The sequence below is a fragment of the Hippoglossus stenolepis genome, chromosome 2 (assembly GCF_022539355.2).
Source record: "Hippoglossus stenolepis isolate QCI-W04-F060 chromosome 2, HSTE1.2, whole genome shotgun sequence".
Taxonomy (NCBI): domain Eukaryota; kingdom Metazoa; phylum Chordata; class Actinopteri; order Pleuronectiformes; family Pleuronectidae; genus Hippoglossus; species Hippoglossus stenolepis.
This window is the reverse complement of record NC_061484.1, coordinates 26,648,408-26,675,925: the sequence shown is the minus strand read 5'-3', so window position 1 is coordinate 26,675,925 and position 27,518 is coordinate 26,648,408. Positions and strand designations below refer to the sequence as shown.

At 40.3% G+C, this 27,518-nt stretch overlaps 2 protein-coding genes and 1 long non-coding RNA gene across 4 annotated transcripts; all 3 read right to left on the bottom strand.

Moving 5' to 3' along the window:
* Positions 1-1,177: 1,177 nt before the first annotated feature.
* Positions 1,178-11,120, bottom strand: LOC118101432 (thrombin-like enzyme elegaxobin-2). Of its 2 annotated transcripts, none has more exons than XM_035147210.2 (6): positions 11,035-11,120; positions 3,059-3,245; positions 2,739-2,915; positions 2,569-2,630; positions 2,186-2,343; positions 1,178-2,062 (listed from the first exon to the last, which is right to left on the bottom strand). In XM_035147210.2, exons 1-6 carry the CDS (start codon positions 11,081-11,083, stop codon positions 1,907-1,909), a joined length of 789 nt encoding a protein of 262 aa, XP_035003101.2. In that variant the 5' UTR covers positions 11,084-11,120; the 3' UTR covers positions 1,178-1,906. The 2 variants fall into 2 exon arrangements, with proteins under 2 accessions (XP_035003101.2, XP_035003093.2); XM_035147202.2 differs by lacking the exon at positions 11,035-11,120 and adding an exon at positions 3,443-3,598.
* A 2,493-nt stretch (positions 11,121-13,613) lies between these two features.
* Positions 13,614-25,793, bottom strand: LOC118101444 (thrombin-like enzyme elegaxobin-2). Its single transcript, XM_035147223.2, has 6 exons — positions 25,706-25,793; positions 25,322-25,508; positions 14,865-15,041; positions 14,695-14,756; positions 14,312-14,469; positions 13,614-14,215 (listed from the first exon to the last, which is right to left on the bottom strand). The coding sequence occupies exons 1-6, from the start codon at positions 25,752-25,754 to the stop codon at positions 14,060-14,062; spliced, it is 789 nt and encodes a 262-aa protein (XP_035003114.1). The 5' UTR covers positions 25,755-25,793; the 3' UTR covers positions 13,614-14,059.
* Positions 15,263-15,877, bottom strand: LOC124853434. The gene is made up of 2 exons (XR_007033781.1): positions 15,560-15,877; positions 15,263-15,362 (listed from the first exon to the last, which is right to left on the bottom strand). It is a non-coding gene; the product is annotated as an uncharacterized LOC124853434 (long non-coding RNA).
* Positions 25,794-27,518: the final 1,725 nt, after the last annotated feature.

The window sequence follows — 27,518 nt, the reverse complement described above, 5'->3', positions numbered from 1 at the left end:
AGAAACTGAAAGCATGAAAACAACTGACACGGATGAAATGCTACTCATTTTATGTCAGTTAACAGAACAGAAGGAAGTGACATTGTTCATTGTATTTTCAGAACTGGTGAAAGTAGAGCAGTTTATTACTGTGTCCCTTTGTAGTTTATGTTTTATTTTGTCCCCAATAGAATGACTGTAGACACATGCATTTTTAGTGTTGAAAGAACCAAAGACAAGTTAGGTCTGACCAGCTGCTGAGTCGTTTCATTACTTTGCAAATGATGTGGCTTCTAGTTTAATCTTTAGTAACTGTGTGTGTGTGTGTGTGTGTGTGTGTGTGTGTGTGTGTGCGTTGTGCGTGTATGTGTGTGTGTGTGTGTGTGTGTGTGTGTGTGTGTGTGTGTGTGTGTGTGTGTGTGTGTGTGTGTGTGTGTGTGTGTGTGTGTGTCTCAACTGAAGATAAGACATTAAACACAAGGTTTTTGTAAAAGTTAGTTGATCAGTTACTTGGTAAAATATCTCCTCTTGCTGTGATGATAAGTTCAATAGCAAAAGCAAATATTTCACTCAGTAACTGATATGCAACTACAACTTTGTGTCCTGAATTTGCCTGAAGGTGTGATAACACGTGAAGCACTGGGTACTATTGTCTGTGCAGCGAGTGTATCTGAACTTCAATGTAACTTTGCTGTTTCATTTCATTTCAATTTTTTATGTTGGACGACACAGTTGCAACGAGAATGTCCAAATTAGCACGTTCACCCTGGTGTCACGTTTCCATCGCCGCTGATCAGAGCCGATAAAAACCTGTGTGTCTGCTGCAGAGTAATTTCACCATTTCACTACATGTGCCAGATTTCTTTCCTCACGATAACAGAATGATTACCTGGGAAATTGGTGAAAATGATTTTTTTAAAGCCCTTTACTCAAAATCTTAAAGACAGTAAAATATATTCTGGATTAGCTCCTTTATCTGGATTATCACCAAAATTTAATGGATTCTTAAAGGGATGGTATTGTTGTCTTTCTAATATGGCTGAATTACAAAACACATGTTCATGATCCATGCTGTAATAAAAGCCCAGTTGTTGATGTTCTCCCCACAAGCACTTCACATGGAGCGGGACTTTAATAAAAGTATAAAACTGACACGACAAACTAGAAACTGAAAGCATGAAAACAACTGACACGGATGAAATGCTACTCATTTTATTTCAGTTAACAGAACAGAAGGAAGTGACATTGTTCATTGTATTTTCAGAACTGGTGAAAGTAGAGCAGATTATTACTGTGTCCCTTTGTAGTTTATGTTTTATTTTGTCCCCAATAGAATGACTGTATAAAAACAGACACAATCTGTTGAATTTAGATACAAGAACATGTAAAACATTATTTTTACAGATGTAAATTTTCTTAAAAAGGTTCAGTTTGTAGAATTTACTGACATCTAGTGGTGAAGTGTCATGTTGCAGCTGAATACCCCTCACATCATCCTCCCCTTTCAAACACGTTAGAGGACCTGTGGTAGCTTCAGATGTCATAAAAACTCAAAAGGTTTAGTTTGTCCAGTCTGGGCTACTGTAAAAAACATGGTGGCCTCCGTAGAAAGGACTCGCTCCTGAAGTAACTATAAAGTATTTAAATTCAAAGGGCCCATTCTAGAGTGAGGAAAACAACAACTCATACAATTTAGATGAAACATACCAAAGAAAACATGACTCGGATTATTTTATATTAAATTTCTGGAGAAAGGTGCTTTCACCTAAATCTTACACACTGAACCTTTAAAGGTTGTGTAAAAAGAATAAAGGGCTTTACAAATTATAGCTGGACCTTTAATGAACAATGACATCAACTGTAAAGTTTGATGTGAAATGTCTGTTAAAAACTGAACATTTCACCATTAACCAAAAGCTGCATTTTCTCATGGTCGGGCGATGGTGTTTCTGATCCACTGATCGTATGGCCTATAACAGAGGTCCATAGTCATAAGTGACCAACCAGAGACAACTGTAGGATGCCCACGTACAATGACACCATAAATCTTGTCCTGGTACACCACTCCTCCACCAGAGTCACCCTGTGAAAGACACACGTGTATTTATTGCGCTTTTTTGCTCAAATTATTATTTCTATTTATAACCAACAATTGACACTTGTTAAAGCTGAAGAAATGAAACAAAGTGTGAACATGTGTACTCACGTGAGTGGCATCCACCGAAGGTGTATGGGCACAGATCAAGTGCTCATGTTTATAGGCTGCGAAGAGTTCTGGATTTTTCCGACGCAGAAAGCTCATGAACGTCTCACAGTCGATGACGTCCATATCAGCACAATGCAGAGTGTCTGAAGAACCAGGTTCTGAGGAGAAGAAAAGTTTTTACCAGTGAACTCACCACCGGAAGATTATTATACTTATTGATACTTTAATGAATTACATTTAACCTATGAGAGTGTTTTTGTATAAATAAGCAACACAATAAGAAGGCAAACAAAAACCTGATTGATTTAAATATTTGTTTCTTAACAAAACAAGAACAAAAGGAAAAAAAGATTATAAAAATAATCAAATAACATTAATCTCACTTCTTTCATTATTTGGGCCAACCTTCGTGGAACCGTGACCTGCAACCTGAACCACAGCATCTCTGTAAAAAACAAAAACAAAAATTAAAATATATTTTGAAACTATACGTAGTTAATTAACTAATTCTAGTTTTTATTTTCACATGTTCACTGGAAGGATGAGAACTCACCTCTTGGGAGGATGTTGACAGTCGGGAGCTCGTACAGGTTTGACACCTACAACTGCTTTAGGCAGCTTCAGTAACATGAGGTCGTGTTGCTTGCCGTCGTTGAAGATCACAGGTCGATCTGTGATTCGTACTCTTTTAGGAGGACCAGCATGCACGCTTATATGTGCAGTGAACGTCCTACAGGTAAAAGTTTAAACATCACTGAATCACAGTCAACACGTCATATTCTAATACTGTTGGTTATTAATCATAGTTTTACATCAAACCATTAATGACCGGTGCATCAGGACATTAATGTAAAAGTTGTTTCACTTTCTCACCGTCCTGGCTTATAGCAGTGAGCTGCAGTCAGAATCCACCGGTTACTGATCAGAGAGCCGCCACAAAGGTACTGGTGTTGTCCATCAGTGGATATCAGCTGGACATGGTACAGACGCTCATTTGGTCCACACTCTTGACCTCCGATGATTCTCTTCTCCAGATCAACCACTGTGCTCACTGTCACACCTGAATGAGACAGAGAACAACACCTTATCACAGTATCTGACAAAAAGAAAAAGAAGCAGCAGCAGTATTTCTTGGTCAGACCCAGTCATGTCACAAACTCCTTCACTTTCACACCTTGATAAAAGACAGAAATGTGATGCATTGCTTTACTGAAACAGTTTGAAACTAGAACACAGAGAGAATTGCTGCCTACTCACCAAGCCACATGGCAACGAGAAGAGTTGTGAGACGAGCCATCGCTGTCATTCACCGTCTCAGTGACTGTCCTCCAGATGCAACAATTGTGTCTTTTTAAATCTGTTCCTCTGTCCCGTCGGCCTCTGAGGCACCAATCACATTGTGAAGATTTACTGACGCAACCCCATTGGCTAAAGTAATCTGCTCATCTATGCTAATTGTTGATCTGTATCTGTTGTTGTTGTCCCATTGCGATGAATCTCCAGCAGCAGTTAATAATGTTCAACATTTTTTATTTCTTCAACCAATCTGACAGTTAGTTGGTTTGTGTCTCAAAGGACAGCATGAAAACGACCTCCCTCATTACAGCTTTGCTCTGATTCCCCAACGGTTCTTGTTGTATTTCATGAGCAGTATTTCAACATTCACAAAATGAATCTTACCTTAATCGACGCCTTTCTGACACAGTGTCAACAACGATTTCAATGTTTTTCCATCAGTTTCAATGAAAGAAGCAGGCAATTTACTGGACGACTTCTAACAGGGATTTTCTTACAATATAAAATGATCCATATTTAGCATCTTGACAGATATTGTACTTCCTGTTTATCTTAAAACCACAGCTTGTACTGTTTTGACCGTTATTGTGACTTGCAGATTGAAGAAAGAGATTTCCGTTGAAGGACGACCAAAGAGAAACAGCCAGTCACCAATACAGCAGAAGTAAGAAAGAGAAGTGTCTTTACAGGTCAATTCTATACACAGGTCCACAGTCTCATGTGTTAATAAGGAGGATTACACCCTGACAAAATTGAATATGAGAATTCTTTGACTTTACATGAATCTGCTCTGTGGCGCTCTGTGGTGCATCTTGGTGGTCTCAGTCTTGCAGTGAACGTGCTCCTGTGTTTGACCAGCACGTCATGGAGAGGGTGGGAGACATTGTCCAGAACGGGGTCATCAACCTGCATCGCTGGAGTTTCTCGCCCAGTAGATCTGGCCTGATGGTGTTGAAAGCACTGGAGAAGTAAAAACATGGCCCTCACAGTGCTGACCGGCTTGTCCAGGTGGTCGTGGACTCGATTCAGCAGGTAGACGATGGCGTCCTCAACTCCAAGCCGGGGCTGGTAGGCGAACTGGAGGGATCCAAGTGTGGCCTGACCATGGGCCTGAGCTTGCTCCGGGAGTCTCTCCAGGGTCTTCATGATGTGGGATGTCAGTGCCACCGGCCTGTAGTCCTTGGAGCCACTGGGACACGGCGTCTCCGGCACAGGAATGAGGCAGGACGTCTTCCACAGCACAGGGACCCTCTGAAGACTCAGGCTCATGTTGAAGACACGGTGAAGCACTCCACAGAGCTGGGGGGCACAGGCTTTGAGCACCTTGGGGCTGACACCATCGGGGCCCGGAGCCTTGCCTGAGAGGAGTTTCCTCAGCTGTCTTCTAACATGGTGAGGTGTGATGGACACTTTAGAGGATGCAGGCTGGGGAGGAGGGGGGTTGGAGTCGTATGAAGAAGACAGTTAGCTTGTGAGCCAGAGGAGGTGTTATATACTTCATGTGACCCATACTTCACCATAGATACAGCGTATACAACATCATAATTAAAAATGTAGAGGATCAGTCAAAGTCATGTGTTATTTGAAACAAAGTAGTTCCCAAGATATTTCAGATTCATATCTGGAAAGTGGGAAGACGTATAGACCATCGACTGTATGTGCATCGAATATTTAATAGACTGTTACACTCTTGTTACCTCTTTAGGTCTTTTTCCAGGATTTAACACTGACCTCGTCAGGACCCGTTGGGATAAGATGGGAATTGTGTTTATTTTAAAGACTAACTTTAACTCTTGTGGCTGAAGTGCCTGTCCCTGTACACACACATATACAACACACCAATTAGCATGCTAATGCTAAGTAATCTAGATTGTCCCGCTATGAGCGAGGACTCCAATAACAGCACACACACACGGTAGAAATGTATGAAGTAGAGGCTTCTCACCTACGGAGTTTCCTGATCGCCAAGAGCACAGTTGTCCCAAGTGAGACAGTCAGGGCTGAAGCAGCCATGTCAGAGGACCTGGAGGACCAGGAGAGGACGGCGGACGTCTCTGAGACGAGAGGTCTAGTTTCAGCATGGACTTGGAAATGAACACAGCTTTCCAGATTCACACTCATAGCGGTCGCCGGCGCTGGTGGGGCGCCCACCTTTGATTAGAGACTGTTACCTTTTTCATATATAATCTGATATCTGATATTGATTTGCTTACTATACAAAATGATCCATATTTAGCATCTTGACAGATATTGTATTTCCAGTTTATCTTAAAAAACACAGCTTGTACTGTTTTGACCGTTATTGTGACTTGCAGATTGAAGAAAGAGATTTCAGTTGAAGGACGACCAAAGAGAAACAGCCAGTCACCAATACAGCAGAAGTAAGAAAGAGAAGTGTCTTTACAGGTCAATTCTATACACAGGTCCACAGTCTCATGTGTTAATAAGGAGGATTATACCCTGACAAAAATTGAATGTGAGAATTGTTTGACTTTACATGTATCTGTTCAATTACTTATGAATCTCTAAAGTTTTTTCTGTGATGGAAACGGATTCAAACTAAAGCTGAGCCTTCGGTCCGTCCATTGTCATCCACTTATCCTGGCTTAGGTTGCACCGGTAGACAACCAACACGTTTTGCTATCTTATTAATGCACCCTAAATATAAAATGTGGAAGGCTTTACAATTTACCTCAGACCAGGTTTTGATTGGTCAACCGTGCCATGGTTTTCTGCAGCCTCAAGATACCAATGCTCCGACAAGGAGTGTGACCGAAACCATTTTGACCAGGGTCTCTGGTGCGGGATGGAAAAATTACGAGTTGGCCTGAAAATATCAAGATTGGGTCCTTTATTACTCCCTCTAAGTAGATTGTGTTTGTTCATGTTCAGGGGACTAATATCTATGATTGTCGAGCCGTTGTGAGACATGAACTCTGGAGAATGTCTTGACATAGAGCATGTAGAGTAAAAATACTTATAGTGTGTATCATGTATTAGTCTACAAGGAACATTTTCATAAAGAGCTGGTGTTCCCAGAGACAAAAGAAAGATTTGAGATAATCGTGACGCGTTCTGGTTACACTTACAGCTGTTATCTCTGAAAGCCATCCTGAGAACTTGCTCTGTTTTTTACTCTTCATCCTTACTTGCAGATTGGACACAGAGATTTCTCGGCTCAAACACTTGTCAGCATCGTGTCAACAGACGTGAGAAGGGGAAGAAGTGTTTTGAATAAGAGAACAAACAGTTGCCACCAGAACTATTGCAACAGAAAGGCCAATTTCGAAATCAATCGGTTAGAATAACAACGACAACAACACGTGACGCACAAAACTGAGAGAATACAGTTATCTCAGGATAAAAAAGAGGAGCCATGTAGGTAGAGGACAATGCCAAAGATGGCCAAAGATTTTCAATTTGAAAAGACAACAAGATTCAAGTTTTCGAGTTTTAAAGCTCCCATATTGTGTAAAATACATTTTCTGGGCTTTTACTATCTGTAATGACTTGAAGGGGTCAGTAGGTGGCCCCAAGGTATGAAAACAGTCACTCCGCGGACTTTTTCACTCAGTCCATTCTAAGAATTATGTAATCGATCGTCTCGTTTCGTACTTCCTCCCCCTAATGTGTCATATGGGTTTGCACTCGTCTCTCAGCCCCACCCAGCCGGTACCAGCCCAGCCTCCGAACCCACCACACCAAACGCGACAACAAGCAGACTTGTTGCTGAGCTAGCAGCTTGTTAGCTACCACAGGCTAACCACATCAAATGTGAAAGAGTGTTGAATTCATTCAGTCTAATCAAGGTCAAAAGAATAAAGTTTGTTGAATCGTTCATTTGATGTGTCCTTTATGTAAGAGGCTGCTGCACTTCTGATTGTAAAGTGGAGGACTGGTGGAGAGAGGATCAATGACACTGTTGGGACCTGGTATTTGTGAACTACAGTTCGGCCTACATGTTTAGTCAAAGCCTGACCACTTGTTTCTTTGTTCTGGAGCCGAAGGAGATTCTCCAGAACTCAGTCTCCCAGGGTGCTTCAATTTCTAAAGCCGAGGTGTGAAAACTGACCGTGGACACAACTTTCAACCACTATGGGCCTGGTGACCCATGAGGTCACCAGGCCAATATAAGCCCAGTTCCCCCTCTCCTCTTTCTCTTTCTACTCAACTCTCCGAGAGGAGAAGTGTGGCTCTCCAGCTCACCTCTCTTTATGCTCAACTTCCATGGAGGAGAGGTGTAGCTCTCCAGCTCACCCCGCCAGGGAAACTTCCTCCCTATCCAAGCTCTACCAACCTTCAAGCAGGCCTGCCTGGAGCAGACTGCTGAAACCTTCCAAAGGCAGCGACGGAAGAGCCTGCCTAAGAACTTCAGCACAAGAGCTGCATCGCACAGCAGAGCCACAAACACAGGAGCCACAAACCAGCAAGACGACTTCACTGGATTTCAAACAGCAAATCAACCTTTTTTCCCTTTTCATGGACAGGTAACACAACTGGGCTTAATAATTATTCTAGGCTAAGCAAAGACTGTTTATTCTATTCCGTGTGATGTTTATAAGTTTGATTTGTGTTGCTGTGATATTTTGGTTATAAGTTATTTGAAAGTTAATGTTAGTTATGTTGTGCTCTTCACATTCTTTCTTTGCATTCAACTAGCTGCTCTCTCTAACCTAGCACCAACACACACACACACACATACACACACACACACAAACACATGCACACATCTCCCGAAACTTAAGATACACATGTGATCTCAGCCACATGGTGGAAACACCAGGGGGTCTTTGTCTTCATAGTGGCCAGCCGCCATTTTGAAAGCACACTCACTCTCACACACACACACACACGAATACTCACATACACATCTGTATTTAGCAAGTACACTTTTAGTAGTTTGTGTTTTTATACTTTTATTATCTTCATAGTAAATGTTTTTCTTCAACAAATGTTGTCTTCACTAATGTTGCATAATTGTGAATTTTGCCAACCTCTACACTGTCAAGAACTCCATATCCTTCAACTTTGCTAACTATCTATGTGGTAATTTGGTTATAGTTATTAATTTAATTATTGATCCGAGTTCCAAATTTGTAGTTAGTACTTTCATGAGACTTAATCAATAAATTGGCTCTTTTCCCTTCCTTCGAAGGGTGGTGCCCCGAGGTAACTTCAATCAATTAGTTATTTTTTAATATTAATATTTTTAATATGAATACTCAATATTTGTTCTGATAACCAAATTTGTTGAATGCCCAAAGGCACACCATTTAACCGTGTCACACTTAAGGTATCATATGCACAACGAGCCAGATTTCTTTCCTCACGATAACAGAATGATTACCTGGGAAATTGGTGAAAATGTTTTTTAAGCTCTTTACTCAAAATCTTAAAGACAGTAAAATATATTCTGGATTAGCTCCTTTATCTGGATTAACACCAAAGTTTAATGGATTCTTAAAGGAATAGTATTGTTGTCTTTCTAATATGGCTGAATTACAAAACACATGTTCATGATCCATGCTGTAATAAAAGCCCAGTTGTTGATGTTCTCCCACAAACACTTCACATGGAGCGGACTTTAATAAAAGTATAAAACTGACACGACAAACTAGAAACTGAAAGCATAAAAACAACTGACACGGATGAAATGCTACTCATTTTATTTCAGTTGACAGAACAGAAGGAAGTGACATTGTTCATTGTATTTTCAGAACTGGTGAAAGTAGAGCAGTTTATTACTGTGTCTCCCTTTGTAGTTTATGTTTTATTTTGTCCCCAATAGAATGACTGTATGAAAACAGACACAATCTGTTGAATTTAGATACAAGACAATGTAAAACATTATTTTTACAGATTTAAATTTTCTTAAAAAGGTTCAGTTTGTAGAATTTACTGACATCTAGTGGTGAAGTGTCATGTTGCAGCTGAATACCCCTCTCGGCTCAAACACTTGTCCGCATCGTGTCAACAGACGTGAGAAGGGGAAGAAGTGTTTTGAATAAGAGAACAAACAGTTGCCACCAGAACTATTGCAACAGAAAGGCCAATTTTGAAATCAATCGGTTAGAATAACAACGACAACAACACGTGACGCACAAAACTGAGAGAATACAGGTATCTCAGGATAAAATAGAGGAGCCATGTAGGTAGAGGACACTGCCAAAGATGGCCAAAGATTTTCAATTTGAAAAGACAACTAAATTCAAGAGTTTTAAAGCGCCCATATTGTGTAAAATACATTTTCTGGGATTTTACTATCCGTAATGACTTGAAGGGGTCAGTAGGTGGCCTCAAAGTATGAAAACAGTCACTCCGCGGACTTTTCACTCAGTTCATTCTAAGAATTATTTAATCGAAACGTCTCGTTTTGTACTTCCTCCCCTAATGTGTCATATGGGTTTGCACTCGTCTCTCAGCCCCACCCAGCCGGTACCAGTCCAGCCTCCGAACCCACCACCCCGCTCACCACCAACACCCTCCACACCAAATGCGACAACAAGCAGACTTGTTGCTGAGCTAGCAGCTTGTTAGCTACCACAGGCTAACCACATCAAACAACACTGAAGAAACACTGTAGTGTGGAGGGATGCAAGGAAGAGAATGTGTCCGTGCACATTCCTGCTCAGAACGTTACTGTTCGAGACCAGAGGTTACTCTTTATTCCTTCTGATGTGCCGTGTCGCTGTGCTCAGTTCGGAGTAAAGTCTACGTTACTCCGTATTGAAACTCCATTGTGAAACTCCATTGTGAAACTCCGTACTGTAACTCGGGACGTTACTCCTACATTGGCCGACTGTCCTGCTAAAACTTGAACAAACATGAGGACGGTGTAACTTACAGTTCAGAAACATCCTGTTGTAACCGACTGTGAATATGTGGCTGGTCTTCTATAGCTGCAAATATAACATGACTTTCATCTATGTTTACCAGAGTGAATGCGCCAGAATAAGACCGGTGATAGGCCTGGTCGCGTGTCACTCAAAGTGCAGTCAGCCAATCAGAGGAGGGGCTCAAGAGGTTTCAACCACTGATATATCGTCTTCGGGGACCAATACCTCAAATTAAATCCCAGAAAGGTAGAAAACACTGGAGGACTGTTGTTTTCCATCAGTGGCTTTCAGCTGGACATGGTACAGACACGCTCATTTGGTCCACGCTTTGACCTCTGATGATTGTCTTCTCCAGATCAACCACTGTGCTCACTGTCAGACCTGAATGAGAAATAGTTCCAACATAATGATTTAGAATCGTGGCTGTGAGTGTGCAGACAGAGAACACCACCTTATCACAGTATCTTGTTAGAAACACTTTACCTAAACCTCTTTTAAAAAGACATTATTTTACATTAGTCTGATGGTTATTTAACATTTAGGTTTCACGTCTGAATAAGCTCTTGGTTTCTTTTTTTTCGAAGATGAGGCATCAGTCACAAAGTCACAAAAGCCTTTAATTCACTCGCAGCTCCGCGAAGCTAAAAATGTGACTCTCTGATTTTCTTAAAACAGTTTGTCGCTTAAACTACAACATGAGAATTGCTGCCTACTCACCAAGCCACATGGCAAAGAGAAGAGTTGTGAGACGAGCCATCGCTGTCATTCAGCGTCTCAGTGACTGTCCTCCAGATGCAACAGTTGTGTCTTTTTAATCTGTTCACGCTGTCCCTTCGGCCTCTGAGGCACCAATCACATTGTGAAGACTTACTGACGAAATCCCATTGGCTAAAGTAATCTGTACATCCATGCTAATTTTTGGATAACAGTTTAGATTAATGTACAGTGTCATATTTTGTACGAATGCTGTACAAATACATCATGTATCGGTACTTATATGTAGGTAATGAGGAAGAACTTGTGAAGTTCATCAAACAGAGAGGTACAAATTTGGGATCTTGCAAAGAACGTATTTCGTAAGTATTTTATATGTAGCTGGTACATATTCTACGATTACAGAGTATTTATAAAACCTATTGAACTTTTGTTGGAAAGACCAACAAACAGGTTAACGACATTGATCCTACATCATTTTGGGGTAGGCTGTTTAAATTGAATTGTAAAGGTTGATGGGTTTTCAAGGCACCATTGAAAGAGTGTTGAATTCATTCAGTCTAATCAAGGTTAAAAGAATAAAGTTTGTTGAATTGTTCATTTGATGTGTCCTTTATGTAAGAGGCTGCTGCACTTCTGATTGTAACGTGGAGGACTGGTGGAGAGAGGATCAATGACACTGTTGGGACCTGGTATTTGTGAACTACAGTTCGGCCTACATGTTTAATCAAAGCCTGACGACTTGTTTCTTTGTTCTGGAGACGAAGGAGATTCTCCACAACTCAATCTCCCAGGGTGCTTCAACTTTACACCGAGGTGAGAAAACTGACCGTGGACACAACTTTCAACCACTATTGGTCACTCTGGGTCACATGACCCATGAGGTCACCAGGACAATATAAGCCCAGTTCCCCCTCCTCTTTCTCTTTCTACTCAACTCTCCGAGAGAGAGAACTGGCGCTCTTCAGCTCACCTCTCTTCTGCTCAACTTCCATGGAGGAGAGGTGCAGGTCTCCAGCTCACCCCGACAGGAAACTTCCCTCCTATCCAAGCTCTACCCACCTTCAAGCAGGCCTGCCTGGAGCAGACTGCTGAAACCTTCCAAAAGCAGCGACGGAAGAGCCTGCCTAAGAACTTCAGCACAAGAGCTGCATCGCACAGCAGAACCACAAACACAGGAGCCACAAACCAGCAAGACGACTTCACTGGACTTGACAGCATCAACCTTTTTCCCTTTTCATGGACGGGTAACACAACTGGGCTTAATAATTATACTAGGCTAAGCAAAGACTGTTTATCCGATTCCGTGTGATGTTTATAAGTTTGATTTGTGTTGCTGTGATATTTTGTTATAAGTTATTTGAAAGTTAATGTTAGTTATGTTGTGCTCTTCACAGTCTTTCTTTGCATTCAACTAGCTACTTTCTCTAAATTGGTACCAACACACAAACACACACACACACACACATACACACAAACACACACACACACACACACACACGCACACACACGCACATGAATACTCACATACACATCTGTATTTAGTAAGTACACCTTTAGTAGTTTGTGTTTTTATACTTTTATTGTCTTCATAATAAATGTTTTCTTCAACAAATGTTATCTTCATTAATGTTGCATAAGTGTGAATTTTGCCAACCTCTACACTGTCAAGAACTCCATATCCTTCAACTAAACTAACTATCTATATGGTAATTTTGGTTATAGTTCTTAATTTAATTATTGATCAGAGTTCCAAATTTGTAATTAGTACTTTCATGAGACTTAATCCATAAATTGGCTATCTTTCCCTTCCTTTGAAGGGTGGTGCCCGTGGGAACTTTAATCAATTAAAGTTATTATTTAATATTAATATTTTTTATATTAATACTCAATATTTGTTCTTATAACCAAATGTATTGAATGCCCAAAGGCTTAAGGTATCATATGCACAACAAGCCAGATTTCTTTCCTCACGATAACAGAATGATTACCTGGGAAATTGGTGAAAATGATTTTTTAAAGCTCTTTACTCAAAATGTTAAAGACAGTAAATCAAATCCTTGATTAGCTCCTTTATCTGGATTAACACCAAAGTTTAATGGATTCTTAAAGGAATAGTATTGTTGTCTTTCTAATATGGCTGAATTACAAAACACATGTTCATGATCCATGCTATAATAAAAGCCCAGTTGTTGATGTTCTCCCCACAAACACTTCACATGGAGCGGACTTTAATAAAAGTATAAAACTGACACGACAAACTAGAAACTGAAAGCATGAAAACAACTGACACAGATGAAATGCTACTCATTTTATTTCAGTTGACAGAACAGAAGGAAGTGACATTGTTCATTGTATTTTCAGAACTGGTGAAAGTAGAGCAGTTTATTACTGTGTCTCCCTTTGTAGTTTATGTTTTATTTTGTCCCCAATAGAATGACTGTATGAAAACAGACACAATCTGTTGAATTTAGATACAAGACAATGTAAAACATTATTTTTACAGATGTAAATTTTCTTAAAAAGGTTCAGTTTGTAGAATTTACTGACATCTAGTGGTGAAGTGTCATGTTGCAGCTGAATGCCCTCACATCATCCTCCCCTTTCAAACACGTTAGAGGACCTGTGGTAGCTTCAGATGTCATAAAAACTCAAAAGGTTTAGTTTGTCCAGTCTGGGCTACTGTAAAAAACATGGTGGCCTCCGTAGAAAGGACTCGCTCCTGAAGTAACTATAAAGTATTTAAATTCAAAGGGCCCATTCTAGAGTGAGGAAAACAACAACTCATACAATTTAGATGAAACATACCAAAGAAAACATGACTCGGATTATTTTATATTAAATTTCTGCGGATAGGTGCTTTCACCTAAATCTTACACACTGAACCTTTAAAGGTTGTGTAAAAAGAATAAAGGGCGTTACAAATTATAGCTGGACATTTAATGAACAATGACATCAACTGTAAAGTTTGATGTGAAATGTCTGTTAAAAACTGAACATTTCACCATTAACCAAAAGCTGCATTTTCTCATGGTTGGGCGATGGTGTTTCTGATCCACTGATCGTATGGCCCATAACAGAGGTCCATAGTCATAAGTGGCCAACGAGCGACCTCTGTAGCATGACCACGTACAATGACACCATAAATTTTGTCCTGGTACACCACTCCTCCACCAGAGTCACCCTGTGAAAGACATACGTGTATTTATTGCGCTTTTTTGCTCAAATTATCATTTCTATTTAAAACCAATAATTGACACTTTTGAACATGTGTACTCACGTGAGTGGCATCCACTGGAGGTGTATGGGTACAGATCACGTGCTCATGTTTATAGGTTGCGTAGAATTCTGGACGTTTCCGACGCAGACCGCTCATGAAAGTCTCACAGTCAATGATGTCGACATCAGCACATTGCAGAGTGTCTGAAGAACCAGGTTCTGAGGAGAAGAAAAGTTTTTACCAGTGAACTCACCACCGGAAGATTATTATACTTATTGATACTTTAATGAATTACATTGAACCTATGAGAGTTTTTTTGTATAAATAAGCAACACAATATGAAGATAAAGAAAAACCTGATTGATTTAAATATTTGTCTCTTAACAAAACAAGAACAAAAGGAAAAAAAGATTATAAAAATAATCAAATAACATTAATCTCACTTCTTTCATTATTTGGTCCAACCTCGGTGGAAGCGTGACCTGCAATCTGAACCACAGCACCTCTGTAAAAAACAAAAATTAAAATTAAAATATATTGTGAAACTATACGTAGTTAATTAACTAATTCTTGTTTTTATTTTCACATGTTCACTGGAAGGATGAGAACTCACCTCTTGGGAGGATGTTGACAGTCGGGAGCTCGTACAGGTTTGACACCTACAACTGCTTTAGGCAGCTTCAGTAACATGAGGTCGTGTTGCTTGCCGTCGTTGAAGATCACAGGTGGATCTGTGATTCGTACTCTTTTAGGAGGACCAGCATGCACGCCTATATGTGCAGTGAACGTCCTACAGGTAAAAGTTTAAACATCACTGAATCACAGTCAACACGTCATATTCTAATACTGTTGGTTATTAATCATAGTTTTACATCAAACCATGAATGACCGGTGCATCAGAGCTTTAAAGTAAAACTTGTTTCACTTTCTCACCATCCTGGCTTGTAGCAGTGAGCTGCAGTCAGAATCCACCGGTTACTGATCAGAGAGCCGCCACAAAAGGTATCATGATTGGTTATCAGCTGGACATGGTACAGACGCTCATTTGGTCCACACTCATGACCTCCGATGATTCTCTTCTCCAGATCAACCACTGTGCTCACTGTCACACCTGAATGAGACAGAGAACAACACCTTATCACAGTATCTGACAAAAAGAAAAAGAAGCAGCAGCAGTATTTCTTGGTCAGACCCAGTCATGTCACAAACTCCTTCACTTTCACACCTTGATAAAAGACAGAAATGTGATGCATTGCTTTACTGAAACAGTTTGAAACTAGAACACAGAGAGAATTGCTGCCTACTCACCAAGCCACATGGCAACGAGAAGAGTTGTGAGACGAGCCATCGCTGTCATTCAGCGTCTCAGTGACTGTCCTCCAGATGCAACAGTTGTGTCTTTTTAAATGTGTTCACGCTGTCCCGTCGGCCTCTGAGGCACCAATCACATTGTGAAGATTTACTGACGCAACCCCATTGGCTAAAGTAATCTGCACATCTATGCTAATTGTTGATCTGTATCAGTTGTTGTTGTCCCATTGCGATGCAACACCAGCAGCAGTTAATAATGTTCAACATTTTTTATTTCTTCAACCAATCTGACAGTTAGTTGGTTTGTGTCTCAAAGGACAGCATGAAAACGACCTCCCTCATTACAGCTTTGTTCTGATTCCCCAACGGTTCTTGTTGTATTTCATGAGCAGTATTTCAACATTCACAAAATGAATCTTACCTTAATCGACGCCTTTCTGACACAGTGTCAACAACGATTTCAATGTTTTTCCATCAGTTTCAATGAAAGAAGCAGGCAATTTACTGGACGACTTCTAACAGGGATTTTCTTACAATATAAAATGATCCATATTTAGCATCTTGACAGATATTGTACTTCCTGTTTATCTTAAAAACCACAGCTTGTACTGTTTTGACCGTTATTGTGACTTGCAGATTGAAGAAAGAGATTTCAGTTGAAGGACGACCAAAGAGAAACAGCCAGTCACCAATACAGCAGAAGTAAGAAAGAGAAGTGTCTTTACAGGTCAATTCTATACACAGGTCCACAGTCTAATGTGTTAATAAGGAGGATTACACCCTGACAAAATTGAATATGAGAATTCTTTGACTTTACATGAATCTGCTCTGTGGTGCATCTTGGTGGTCTCAGTCTTGCAGTGAACGTGCTCCTGTGTTTGACCAGCACGTCATGGAGAGGGTGGGAGACATTGTCCAGAATGGGGTCATCCACCTGCATCGCTGTGAGTTTCTCGCCCAGTAGATCTGGCCTGATGGTGTTGAAAGCACTGGAGAACTCAAAAAACATGGCCCTCACAGTGCTGACCGGCTTGTCCAGGTGGTCGTGGACTCGATTCAGCAGGTAGACGATGGCGTCCTCAACTCCAAGCCAGGGCTGATAGGCGAACTGGAGGGGATCCAAGTGTGGCCTGACCATGGGCTTGAGCTGCTCGAGGACGAGTCTCTCCAGGGTCTTCATGATGTGGGACGTCAGTGCCACCGGTCTGTAGTCCTTGGAGCCACTGGGACACGGCGTCTCCGGCACAGGAACGAGGCAGGACATCTTCCACACCACAGGGACCCTCTGAAGACTCAGGCTCATGTTGAAGACATGGTGAAGCACTCCACAGAGCTGGGGGGCACAGGCTTTGAGCACCTTGGGGCTGACACCATCGGGGCCCGGAGCCTTGCCTGAGAGGAGTTTCCTCAGCTGTCTTCTAACATGGTGAGGTGTGATGGACACTTTAGAGGATGCAGGCTGGGGAGGAGGGGGGTTGGAGTCGTATGAAGAAGACAGTTAGCTTGTGAGCCAGAGGAGGTGTTATATACTTCATGTGACCCATACTTCACCATAGATACAGCGTATACAACATCATAATTAAAAATGTAGAGGATCAGTCAAAGTCATGTGTTATTTGAAACAAAGTAGTTCCCAAGATATTTCAGATTCATATCTGGAAAGTGGGAAGACGTATAGACCATCGACTGTATGTGCATCGAATATTTAATAGACTGTTACACTCTTGTTACCTCTTTAGGTCTTTTTCCAGGATTTAACACTGACCTCGTCAGGACCCGTTGGGATAAGATGGGAATTGTGTTTATTTTAAAGACTAACTTTAACTCTTGTGGCTGAAGTGCCTGTCCCTGTACACACACATATACACCAATTAGCATGCTAATGCTAAGTAATCTAGATTGTCCCGCTATGAGCGAGGACTCCAATAACAGCACACACACACGGTAGAAATGTATGAAGCAGAGGCTTCTCACCTACGGAGTTTCCTGATCGCCAAGAGCACAGTCGTCCCAAGTGAGACAGTCAGGGCTGAAGCAGCCATGTCAGAGGACCTGGAGGAGCAGGAGAGGACGGCGGACGTCTCTGAGACGAGAGGTCTAGTTTCAGCATGGACTTGGAAATGAACACAGCTTTCCAGATTCACACTCATAGCGGTCGCCGGCGCTGGTGGGGCGCCCACCTTTGATTAGAGACTGTTACCTTTTTCATATATAATCTGATATCTGATATTGATTTGCTTACTATACAAAATGATCCATATTTAGCATCTTGACAGATATTGTATTTCCAGTTTATCTTAAAAAACACAGCTTGTACTGTTTTGACCGTTATTGTGACTTGCAGATTGAAGAAAGAGATTTCAGTTGAAGGACGACCAAAGAGAAACAGCCAGTCACCAATACAGAAGAAGTAAGAAAGAGAAGTGTCTTTACAGGTAAATTCTATACACAGGTCCACAGTCTAATGTGTTAATAAGGAGGATTATACCCTGACAAAATTGAATGTGAGAATTGTTTGACTTTACATGAATCTGTTCAATTACTTATGAATCCCTAAAGTTTTTTCTGTGGTGGAAACGGATTCAAACTAAAGCTGAGCCTTCGGTCCGTCCATTGTCATCCACTTATCCTGGCTTAGGTTGCACCGGTAGACAACCAACACGTTTTGCTATATTATTAATGCACCCTAAATATAAAATGTGGAAGGCTTTACAATTTACCTCAGACCAGGTTTTGATTGGTCAACCGTGCCATGGTTTTCTGCAGCCTCAAGATACCAATGCTCCGACAAGGAGTGTGACCGAAACCATTTTGACCAGGGTCTCTGGTGCGGGATGGAAAAATTACGAGTTGGCCTGAAAATATCAAGATTGGGTCCTTTATTACTCCCTCTAAGTAGATTGTGTTTGTTCATGTTTAGGGGACTAATATCTATGATTGTCGAGCCGTTGTGAGACATGAACTCTGGAGAATGTCTTGACATAGAGCATGTAGAGTAAAAATACTTATAGTGTGGATCATGTATTAGTCTACAAGGAACATTTTCATAAAGAGCTGGTGTTCCCACAGACAAAAGAAAGATTTTAGATAATCGTGACGCGTTCTGGTTACACTTACAGCTGTTATCTCTGAAAGCCATCCTGAGAACTTGCTCTGTTTTTTACTCTTCATCCTTACTTGCAGATTGGACACAGAGATTTCTCGGCTCAAACACTTGTCAGCATCCTGTCAACAAACGTGAGAAGGGGAAGAAGTGTTTTGAATAAGAGAACAAACAGTTGCCACCAGAACTATTGCAACAGAAAGGCCAATTTGAAATCAATCGGTTAGAGTAACAACGACAACAACACGTGACGCACAAAACTGAGAGAATACAGGTATCTCAGGATAAAAAGAGGAGCCATGTAGGTAGAGGACACTGCCAAAATGGCCAAAGATTTTCAATTTGAAAAGACAACAAGATTCAAGTTTTCGAGTTTTAAAGCTCCCATATTGTGTAAAATACATTTTCTGGGATTTTACTATCCGTAATGACTTGAAGGGGTCAGTAGGTGGCCTCAAAGTATGAAAACAGTCACTCCGCGGACTTTTTACCTAAGTCCATTCTAAGAATTATTTAATCGAACGTCTTGTTTCGTACTTCCTCCCCAATGTGTCATATGGGTTTGCACTCGTCTCTCAGCCCCACAGAGCCGGTACCAGCCCAGCCTCCGAACCCACCACACCAAACGCCACAACAAGCAGACTTGTTGCTGAGCTAGCAGCTTGTTAGCTACCACAGGCTAACCACATCAAATGTGAAAGAGTGTTGAATTCATTCAGTCTAATCAAGGTTAAAAGAATAAAGTTTGTTGAATTGTTCATTTGATGTGTCCTTTATGTAAGAGGCTGCTGCACTTCTGATTGTAAAGTGGAGGACTGGTGGAGAGAGGATCAATGACACTGTTGGGACCTGGTATTTGTGAACAACAGTTCGGCCTACATGTTTAGTCAAAGCTTGACCACTTGTTTCTTTGTTCTGGAGCCGAAGGAGATTCTCCAGAACTCAGTCTCCCAGGTGCTTCAATTTCTAAAGCCGAGGTGTGAAAACTGACCGTGGACACAACTTTCCACCACTATGGGCCTGGTGACCCATAAGGTCACCAGGCCAATATAAGCCCAGTTCCCCTCTCCCCTTTCTCTTTCTACTCAACTCTCCGAGAGGAGAAGTGTGGCTCTCCAGCTCACCTCTCTTTCTGCTCAACTTCCATGGAGGAGAGGTGCAGGTCTCCAGCTCACCCAGCCAGGAAACTTCCTCCCTATCCAAGCTCTACCCACCTTCAAGCAGGCCTGCCTGGAGCAGACTGCTAAAACCTTCCAAAGGCAGCGACGGAAGAGCCTGCCATAGAACTTCAACACAAGAGCTGCATCGCACAGCAGAACCACAAACACAGGAGCCACAAACCAGCAAGACGACTTCACTGGACTTCAAACAGCAAATCAACCTTTTTTCCTTTTCATGGACAGGTAACACAACTGGGCCTAATAATTATTCTAGGCTAAGCAAAGACTGTTTATTCTATTCCGTGTGATGTTTATAAGTTTGATTTGTGTTGCTGTGATATTTTGGTTATAAGTTATTTGAAAGTTAATGTTAGTTATGTTGTGCTCTTCACAGTCTTTCTTTGCATTCAACTAGCTGCTCTCTCTAACCTAGCACCAAAACACACACACACACACACATACACACACACAACAAACACATGCACACATCTCCCGAAACTTAAGATACACATGTGATCTCAGCCACATGGTGGAAACACCAGGGGTTTTGTCTTCATAGTGGCCAGCCTCCATTTTGAAAGCACACTCACACACACACACACACACACACACACACACACACACACACACGAATACTCACATACACATCTGTATTTAGCAAGTACACTTTTAGTAGTTTGTGTTTTTATACTTTTATTATCTTCATAGTAAATGTTTTTCTTCAACAAATGTTGTCTTCACTAATGTTGCATAATTGTGAATTTTGCCAACCTCTACACTGTCAAGAACTCCATATCCTTCAACTTTGCTAACTATCTATGTGGTAATTTGGTTATAGTTATTAATTTAATTATTGATCCGAGTTCCAAATTTGTAGTTAGTACTTTCATGAGACTTAATCAATAAATTGGCTCTTTTCCCTTCCTTCGAAGGGTGGTGCCCCGAGGTAACTTCAATCAATTAGTTATTTTTTAATATTAATATTTTTAATATGAATACTCAATATTTGTTCTGATAACCAAATTTGTTGAATGCCCAAAGGCACACCATTTAACCGTGTCACACTTAAGGTATCATATGCACAATGAGCCAGATTTTTTTCCTCACGATAACAGAATGATTACCTGGGAAATTGGTGAAAATGATTTTTTTAAAGCTCTTTACTCAAAATGTTAAAGACAGTAAATCAAATCCTTGATTAGCTCCTTTATCTGGATTAACACCAAAGTTTAATGGATTCTTAAAGGAATAGTATTGTTGTCTTTCTAATATGGCTGAATTACAAAACACATGTTCATGATCCATGCTGTAATAAAAGCCCAGTTGTTGATGTTCTCCCCACAAACACTTCACATGGAGCGGGACTTTAATAAAAGTATAAAACTGACACGACAAACTAGAAACTGAAAGCATAAAAACAACTGACACGGATGAAATGCTACTCATTTTATTTCAGTTAACAGAACAGAAGGAAGTGACATTGTTCATTGTATTTTCAGAACTGGTGAAAGTAGAGCAGTTTATTACAGTGTCTCCCTTTGTAGTTTATGTTTTATTTTTTGTCCCCAATACAATGACTGTATGAAAACAGACACAATCTGTTGAATTTACATACAAGACAATGTAAAACATTATTTTTAAAGATTTAAATTTTCTTAAAAAGGTTCAGTTTGTAGAATTTACTGACATCTAGTGGTGAAGTGTCATGTTGCAGCTGAATACCCCTCACCTCATCCTCCCCTTTCAAACACGTTAGAGGACCTGTGGTAGCTTCAGATGTCATAAAAACTCAAAAGGTTTAGTTTGTCCAGTTTGGGCTACTGTAAAAAACATGGTGGCCTCCGTAGAAAGGACTCGCTCCTGAAGTAACTATAAAGTATTTAAATTCAAAGGGCCCATTCTAGAGTGAGGAAAACAACAACTCATAGAATTTAGATGAAACACACTAATGAAAACATGGAATTCTTTTCGTCTTCTGTTGAGTGGGACTTTGTTTTATGCTGTAAAGTCAGATTCACTTAATTTCTTGAGTCAAATCTCAGAGGCTTGAGAAAAGCCAAATATAAAGTTAATTTAAAAGGAGTTAAAGAGACAGGAGCTGAAACCAAGTGTTTCAGACAGAGGCTGAAAGGAGGAGCTGCAGCAATGGACAGTCTGAGTTAAGTGATGTAAACCTTCTCAAGTAATAACACAAATTAGAATTATCAACCTGATTATGATTAGAACATGTTTCCTTTGGCTAAATCAAGATAATTCAAGTTCAAATCAGGACTCAAATTTTTCAGAATTAAGTTTACTCGCATGTCTCAAGTCACCAAAGACAAGGCCAAGTCGGTTTCAAGTTCAGGTTTCAAGTAAAGTCACAATTTATTTGCGATGTGTTTCAGTCATATCGGTGTAAAGGAAAAGTCAAACCTGAGATTAAATCTGATATCAGTATATCTCTCTTAAAAAAGTGATATCAACTAAAGAGAGATGTCAGAATTTAATTCACATATATTTTCAGTAAAGTTCAGAGACAAAAAGGGGCAAGTGGACTCAAGAAATCCAGGAATTTGAATCACGGAATGGTGATCCGTGATTCCCCCGTGTAAGATTAGCTTGTAAAACCCATCATGACATTTCACCCAAACAAACCTGGCAGAAACCTTAAGAGTTGAAGGTGCACTCTGACTTTTAAGTTTGGTCCATGTTCCTTTCACTGGAGTAGGCAGAGGTTCTGACTCTGAAGACAGCCACCAGGGGCGGTGGAGGTTTAACTTCTGAGGCGCTGCCATGTTGTCATGAAGGGTCACGCAGTGTTTCTTTGCAAACACGCCTAAAACACACATTTAGATGCATATCAGATTTTCCTACACGAACATAACAATATTGTATCATAGCTCTACTTGTGGTACAAACTCCAAACTTAGGATGAACTGCATACAGACAAATGCAGCAACTGATTAAATCTATTCAAATATGAAACTACAAAATTTAAATACGAGTACTTTAACACAGCATTCTAAAAACAAAGCTTGACCAGTATAATTTATAGAAAGCATTTGAATACTCTACTGAGCCACAGCCGAGAGAGAAGAAGCATCAGTTGAGCCATTGTTCTCAGGCATATATTCACCTTCTGTCTGTCTCAGCAGTGGCAGCTGACGGTCAAACCACGAACACTTATCAACACGATCCTATTGGCTGCGGACCTGTGCACATTTATGCAAAGGAAGTTTTCCATTCCTACCAACAGTTTCTGCTCTTACACTCCATAAACTGGAGGAAAGTGAAACTGACTTAGAGGTTCAGTGGGAAAGGTTTACAGGGATCTATCAGCAAGATTTAATATGAAGTTCACATGTTTTCATTAGTGTGTAAAATCACCTGGAACCAAGAATGATGTTGTTTTCACTGGCAGAGAACATCATCATGTTTCTACACCAGAAGGGACAGAAACCAAACACCGGGGACCTCTCTGTGTTTTATCATGGTACTTCAGGGCCACTGGGGGGTGAGGCAAAGATTTTTCAGGTTGTGAGAAATTTGCAACTTCCCAGTTGTGCTTGTTTACTAAAGGTTTGTGTTTTCTGTTTGTAATTACTTTCTAAGTCCCACAACAAAGTTCTGTGAGGAAAAGCACTCTATCTACCAGCACAAAGTGCACTTAACCTGGGCTGGAATAAAACTGTGATTTTACTGTCTTCTTCTTAATATGGTGAAATGCAAAAACATCGTCATGCTATGGTAAAAGCAGAGATGTTGATTGAACTATTTTGATGCATTTGTTTTGTCTTCCCACAAGTGTTCCACGTGGAGACGAACTTAAATAGATAAACAACGCATGAACAAGTAAAGAGAATCCATAAAACATGTTCTTTCCTCACTGGCGATTTCTCACAGTCCCGCAGGGTAGTCATTCAAATCATTGGTGGTAAAGGTAAGACAAAACATTGACTAAAGAAGTTTTACATTGTGCAGGAATGTGTTCATGTGTGTAGTTTGACTTTGACACTAAAACCTTAAAAACAACAAGCCACAAATGCATTGATACTCATTTTATTTCAGTTGACAGAACGTTGGGAAAGAAAGTCAAATTGTTCATTTTCTTTTCAGTTTTGGTCAAAGAAGAACAGAATATTATTATGTCTACCGTTGTAGTTTTGTTTCCAATACAATGACTGTATGATAACAGAAGCCATCTATAGAATTTACATGTGGGAAAAGGCACAATTGTTTATTTTACAAATTTTAATTCACGAATTATCAAATGATAGTTAAAGATTTAATGGACAATGACATCAACTGTAAATTTAGATGTGAAATTTCTGTTAAATAACTGAACATTTCACCATTAGCCAGAAGCTGCTCCTGGTGGCTTGATAGTATCTATGATCCAGTTAAAGTATGGCTCATAACAGAGGTCCATAAATCCAGCTGGTACAACACAGGCATCTGTAGCATGAGACATTTTATGGACACCATGAATCCTGCCCTGGTACACCACTCCTCCACCAGAGTCACCCTGTGAGAGACATACGTGTGTTTATTGCATTTTTTTTCTGTAATCATTAACATTTCTATTTTTAACAAACAATTGAAACTTGTTATAGCTGAAGAAATGAAACAAAGTTAGACGACATGTACTCACCTTACATGTATCCACCCCATGTCTAGAGGCACAGATCCAGTGCTCATGTTTTCTGTCATTGTAATATTGCTTATGATCATTGATCAGATATGTTATGAGCTCTTCACAGTCGATGACGTCCATATCAACACATTGCAGAGTGTCTGAATAACCAGGTTCTGAGGAGAAGAAATTTTACCAGTGAACTCACCACTGGAAGATTATTATACTTATTGACACTTTAATAAATTACATTTAACCTATGAGAGTTTTTGAATAAATAAGCAACACAATATGAAGATAAAGAAAAACCTGATTGATTTAAATATTTGTCTCTTCACAAAACAAGGAAAAAAAGATTATAAAAATAATCCAATAACATTAATCTCACGTCTTTTATTATTTGGGCCAACTGTTGTGGAAGCGTGACCTGCAATCTGAACCACAGCACCTCTGTAAAAAACAAAAATTGAAATTAAAATATATTTTGAAACTATACGTAGTTAATTAACTAATTCTAGTTTTTATTTTCACATGTTCACTGGAAGGATGAGAACTCACATGTTGGGAGGATCTTGACAGTCGGGAAGTGGTACAGGTGTGATACCTACAACTGCTTTAGGCAGCTTCAGTAACATGAGGTCGTGTTGCTTGCTGTTGTTGATGTAGATCACAGGTGGATCTGTGATCGGCACTTCTGTAGCAGGACCAGGATGCACGCCTATATGTGCAGTGAACGTCCTACAGGTAAAAGTTTAAACATCACTGAATCACAGTCAACACGTCATATTTTAATACTGTTGGTTATTAATCATAGTTTTACATCAAACCATTAATGACCGGTGCATCAGAGCATTAAAGTAAAAGTTGTTTCACTGTCTCACCGTCCTGGCTTATAGCAGTGAGCTGCAGTCAGAATCCACCGGTTACTGATCAGAGAGCCGCCACAAAGGTACTGGTCTTGTCCATCAGTGGATATCAGCTGGACATGGTACAGACGCTCATTTGGTCCACACTCTTTACCTCCGATGATTCTCTTCTCCAGATCAACCACTGTGCTCACTGTCACACCTGAATGAGACAGAGAACAACACCTTATCACAGTATCTGACAAAAAGAAAAAGAAGCAGCAGCAGTATTTCTTGGTCAGACCCAGTCATGTCACAAACTCCTTCACTTTCACACCTTGATAAAAGACAGAAATGTGATGCATTGCTTTACTGAAACAGTTTGAAACTAGAACACAGAGAGAATTGCTGCCTACTCACCAAGCCACATGGCAACGAGAAGAGTTGTGAGACGAGCCATCGCTGTCATTCAGCGTCTCAGTGACTGTCCTCCAGATGCAACGGTTGTCTTTTAAATCTGTTCACGCTGTCCCGTCCGGCCTCTGAGGCACCAATCACATTGTGAAGATTTACTGACGCAACCTCATTGGCTAAAGTAATCTGCTCATCTATGCTAATTGTTGATCTGTATCAGTTGTTGTTGTCCCATTGCAATGAATCTCCAGCAGCAGTTAATAATGTTCAACATTTTTATTTCTTCAACCAATCTGACAGTTAGTTCTTACAGTTTGGTTTGTGTCTCAAGGACAGCATGAAAACGACCTCCTCATTACAGCTTTGTTCTGATTCCCAACGGTTCTTGTTGTATTTCATGAGCAGTATTTCAACATTCACAAAATGAATCTTACCTTAATCGACGCCTTTCTGACACAGTGTCAACAACGATTTCAATGTTTTTCCATCAGTTTCAATGAAAGAAGCAACAATTTACTGGACGACTTCTAACAGGGATTTCCTTACAATATAAAATGATCCATATTTAGCATCTTGACAGATATTGTACTTCCTGTTTATCTTAACAGCCACACCTTGTACTGTTTTGACCGTTATTGTGACTTGCAGATTGAAGAAAGAGATTTCAGTTGAAGGACGACCAAAGAGAAACAGCCAGTCACCAATACAGCAGAAGTAAGAAAGAGAAGTGTCTTTACAGGTCAATTCTATACACAGGTCCACAGTCTCATGTGTTAATAAGGAGGATTACACCCTGACAAAAATTGAATGTGAGAATTGTTTGACTTTACATGAATCTGTTCAATTACTTATGAATCCCTAAAGTTTTTTCTGTGATGGAAACGGATTCAAACTAAAGCTGAGCCTTCGGTCCGTCCATTGTCATCCACTTATCCTGGCTTAGGTTGCACCGGTAGACAACCAACACGTTTTGCTATCTTATTAATGCACCCTAAATATAAAATGTGGAAGGCTTTACAATTTACCTCAGACCAGGTTTTGATTGGTCAACCGTGCCATGGTTTTCTGCAGCCTCAAGATACCAATGCTCCGACAAGGAGTGTGACCGAAACCATTTTGACCAGGGTCTCTGGTGCGGGATGGAAAAATTACGAGTTGGCCTGAAAATATCAAGATTGGGTCCTTTATTACTCCCTCTAAGTAGATTGTGTTTGTTCATGTTTAGGGGACTAATATCTATGATTGTCGAGCCGTTGTGAGACATGAACTCTGGAGAATGTCTGGACATCTTGAGCCTTGGCAGAGGTATGTGCTCTCTAAGTGCTATTCTAGTTCATTGGTTGGTTGTTTGTCAGCAGGATTACGTTAAACTAATGAAACTAAGTGGAAGGATGGGACATGGGCCAAGAAAGAACCCATTCGATTTTAGCGTGGATCTGGACAAAGGGGCAGACCTAGGAATTATTTTAATTTATATATTTCATCAAAATTGTGTCCTATATACATATTTTACATCTGCAGGGTTGGTCATATTTTTATCCATATTTTGACCTATTACCCAGGGAATACTGCACGGATCTTGATTCAGTTTATTTTCACCAACCTGCGATTCTTTTGCGAAATATATTATGTTGTTTATGATCTTGTTTAGTTGGTTGTGATTGAATTTAAGGAGTTAAGCTTTTGGACCCTGGTTTAGGTCAGAAATGTACTGAGTGTCCTTCTAATTTCAAACTGAAACACAGAGCAAGTAGAATAAAAATACTTATAGTGTGGATCATGTATTAGTCTACAAGGAACATTTTCATAAAGAGCTGGT

What these genes read in the sequence shown, in the direction of transcription:
- LOC118101432 (XM_035147210.2), bottom strand. Translation starts at nt 11,083, where the DNA reads ATGACAGCGATGGCTCGTCTCACAACTCTTCTCTTTGCCATGTGGCTT. An exon ending in CACTGCTATAAGCCAGGACG is followed by an intron (nt 2,916 to 3,058) that starts GTGAGAAAGTGA and finishes TTTTACCTGTAG; the next exon opens with GACGTTCACTGCACATATAA. An exon ending in TGTCAACATCCTCCCAAGAG is followed by an intron (nt 2,631 to 2,738) that starts GTGAGTTCTCAT and finishes TGTTTTTTACAG; the next exon opens with AGATGCTGTGGTTCAGGTTG.
- LOC118101444 (XM_035147223.2), bottom strand. Translation starts at nt 25,754, where the DNA reads ATGACAGCGATGGCTCGTCTCACAACTCTTCTCGTTGCCATGTGGCTT. An exon ending in TCTCGTTGCCATGTGGCTTG is followed by an intron (nt 25,509 to 25,705) that starts GTGAGTAGGCAG and finishes TGTCTCATTCAG; the next exon opens with GTGTGACAGTGAGCACAGTG. An exon ending in TGTCAACATCCTCCCAAGAG is followed by an intron (nt 14,757 to 14,864) that starts GTGAGTTCTCAT and finishes TGTTTTTTACAG; the next exon opens with AGGTGCTGTGGTTCAGATTG.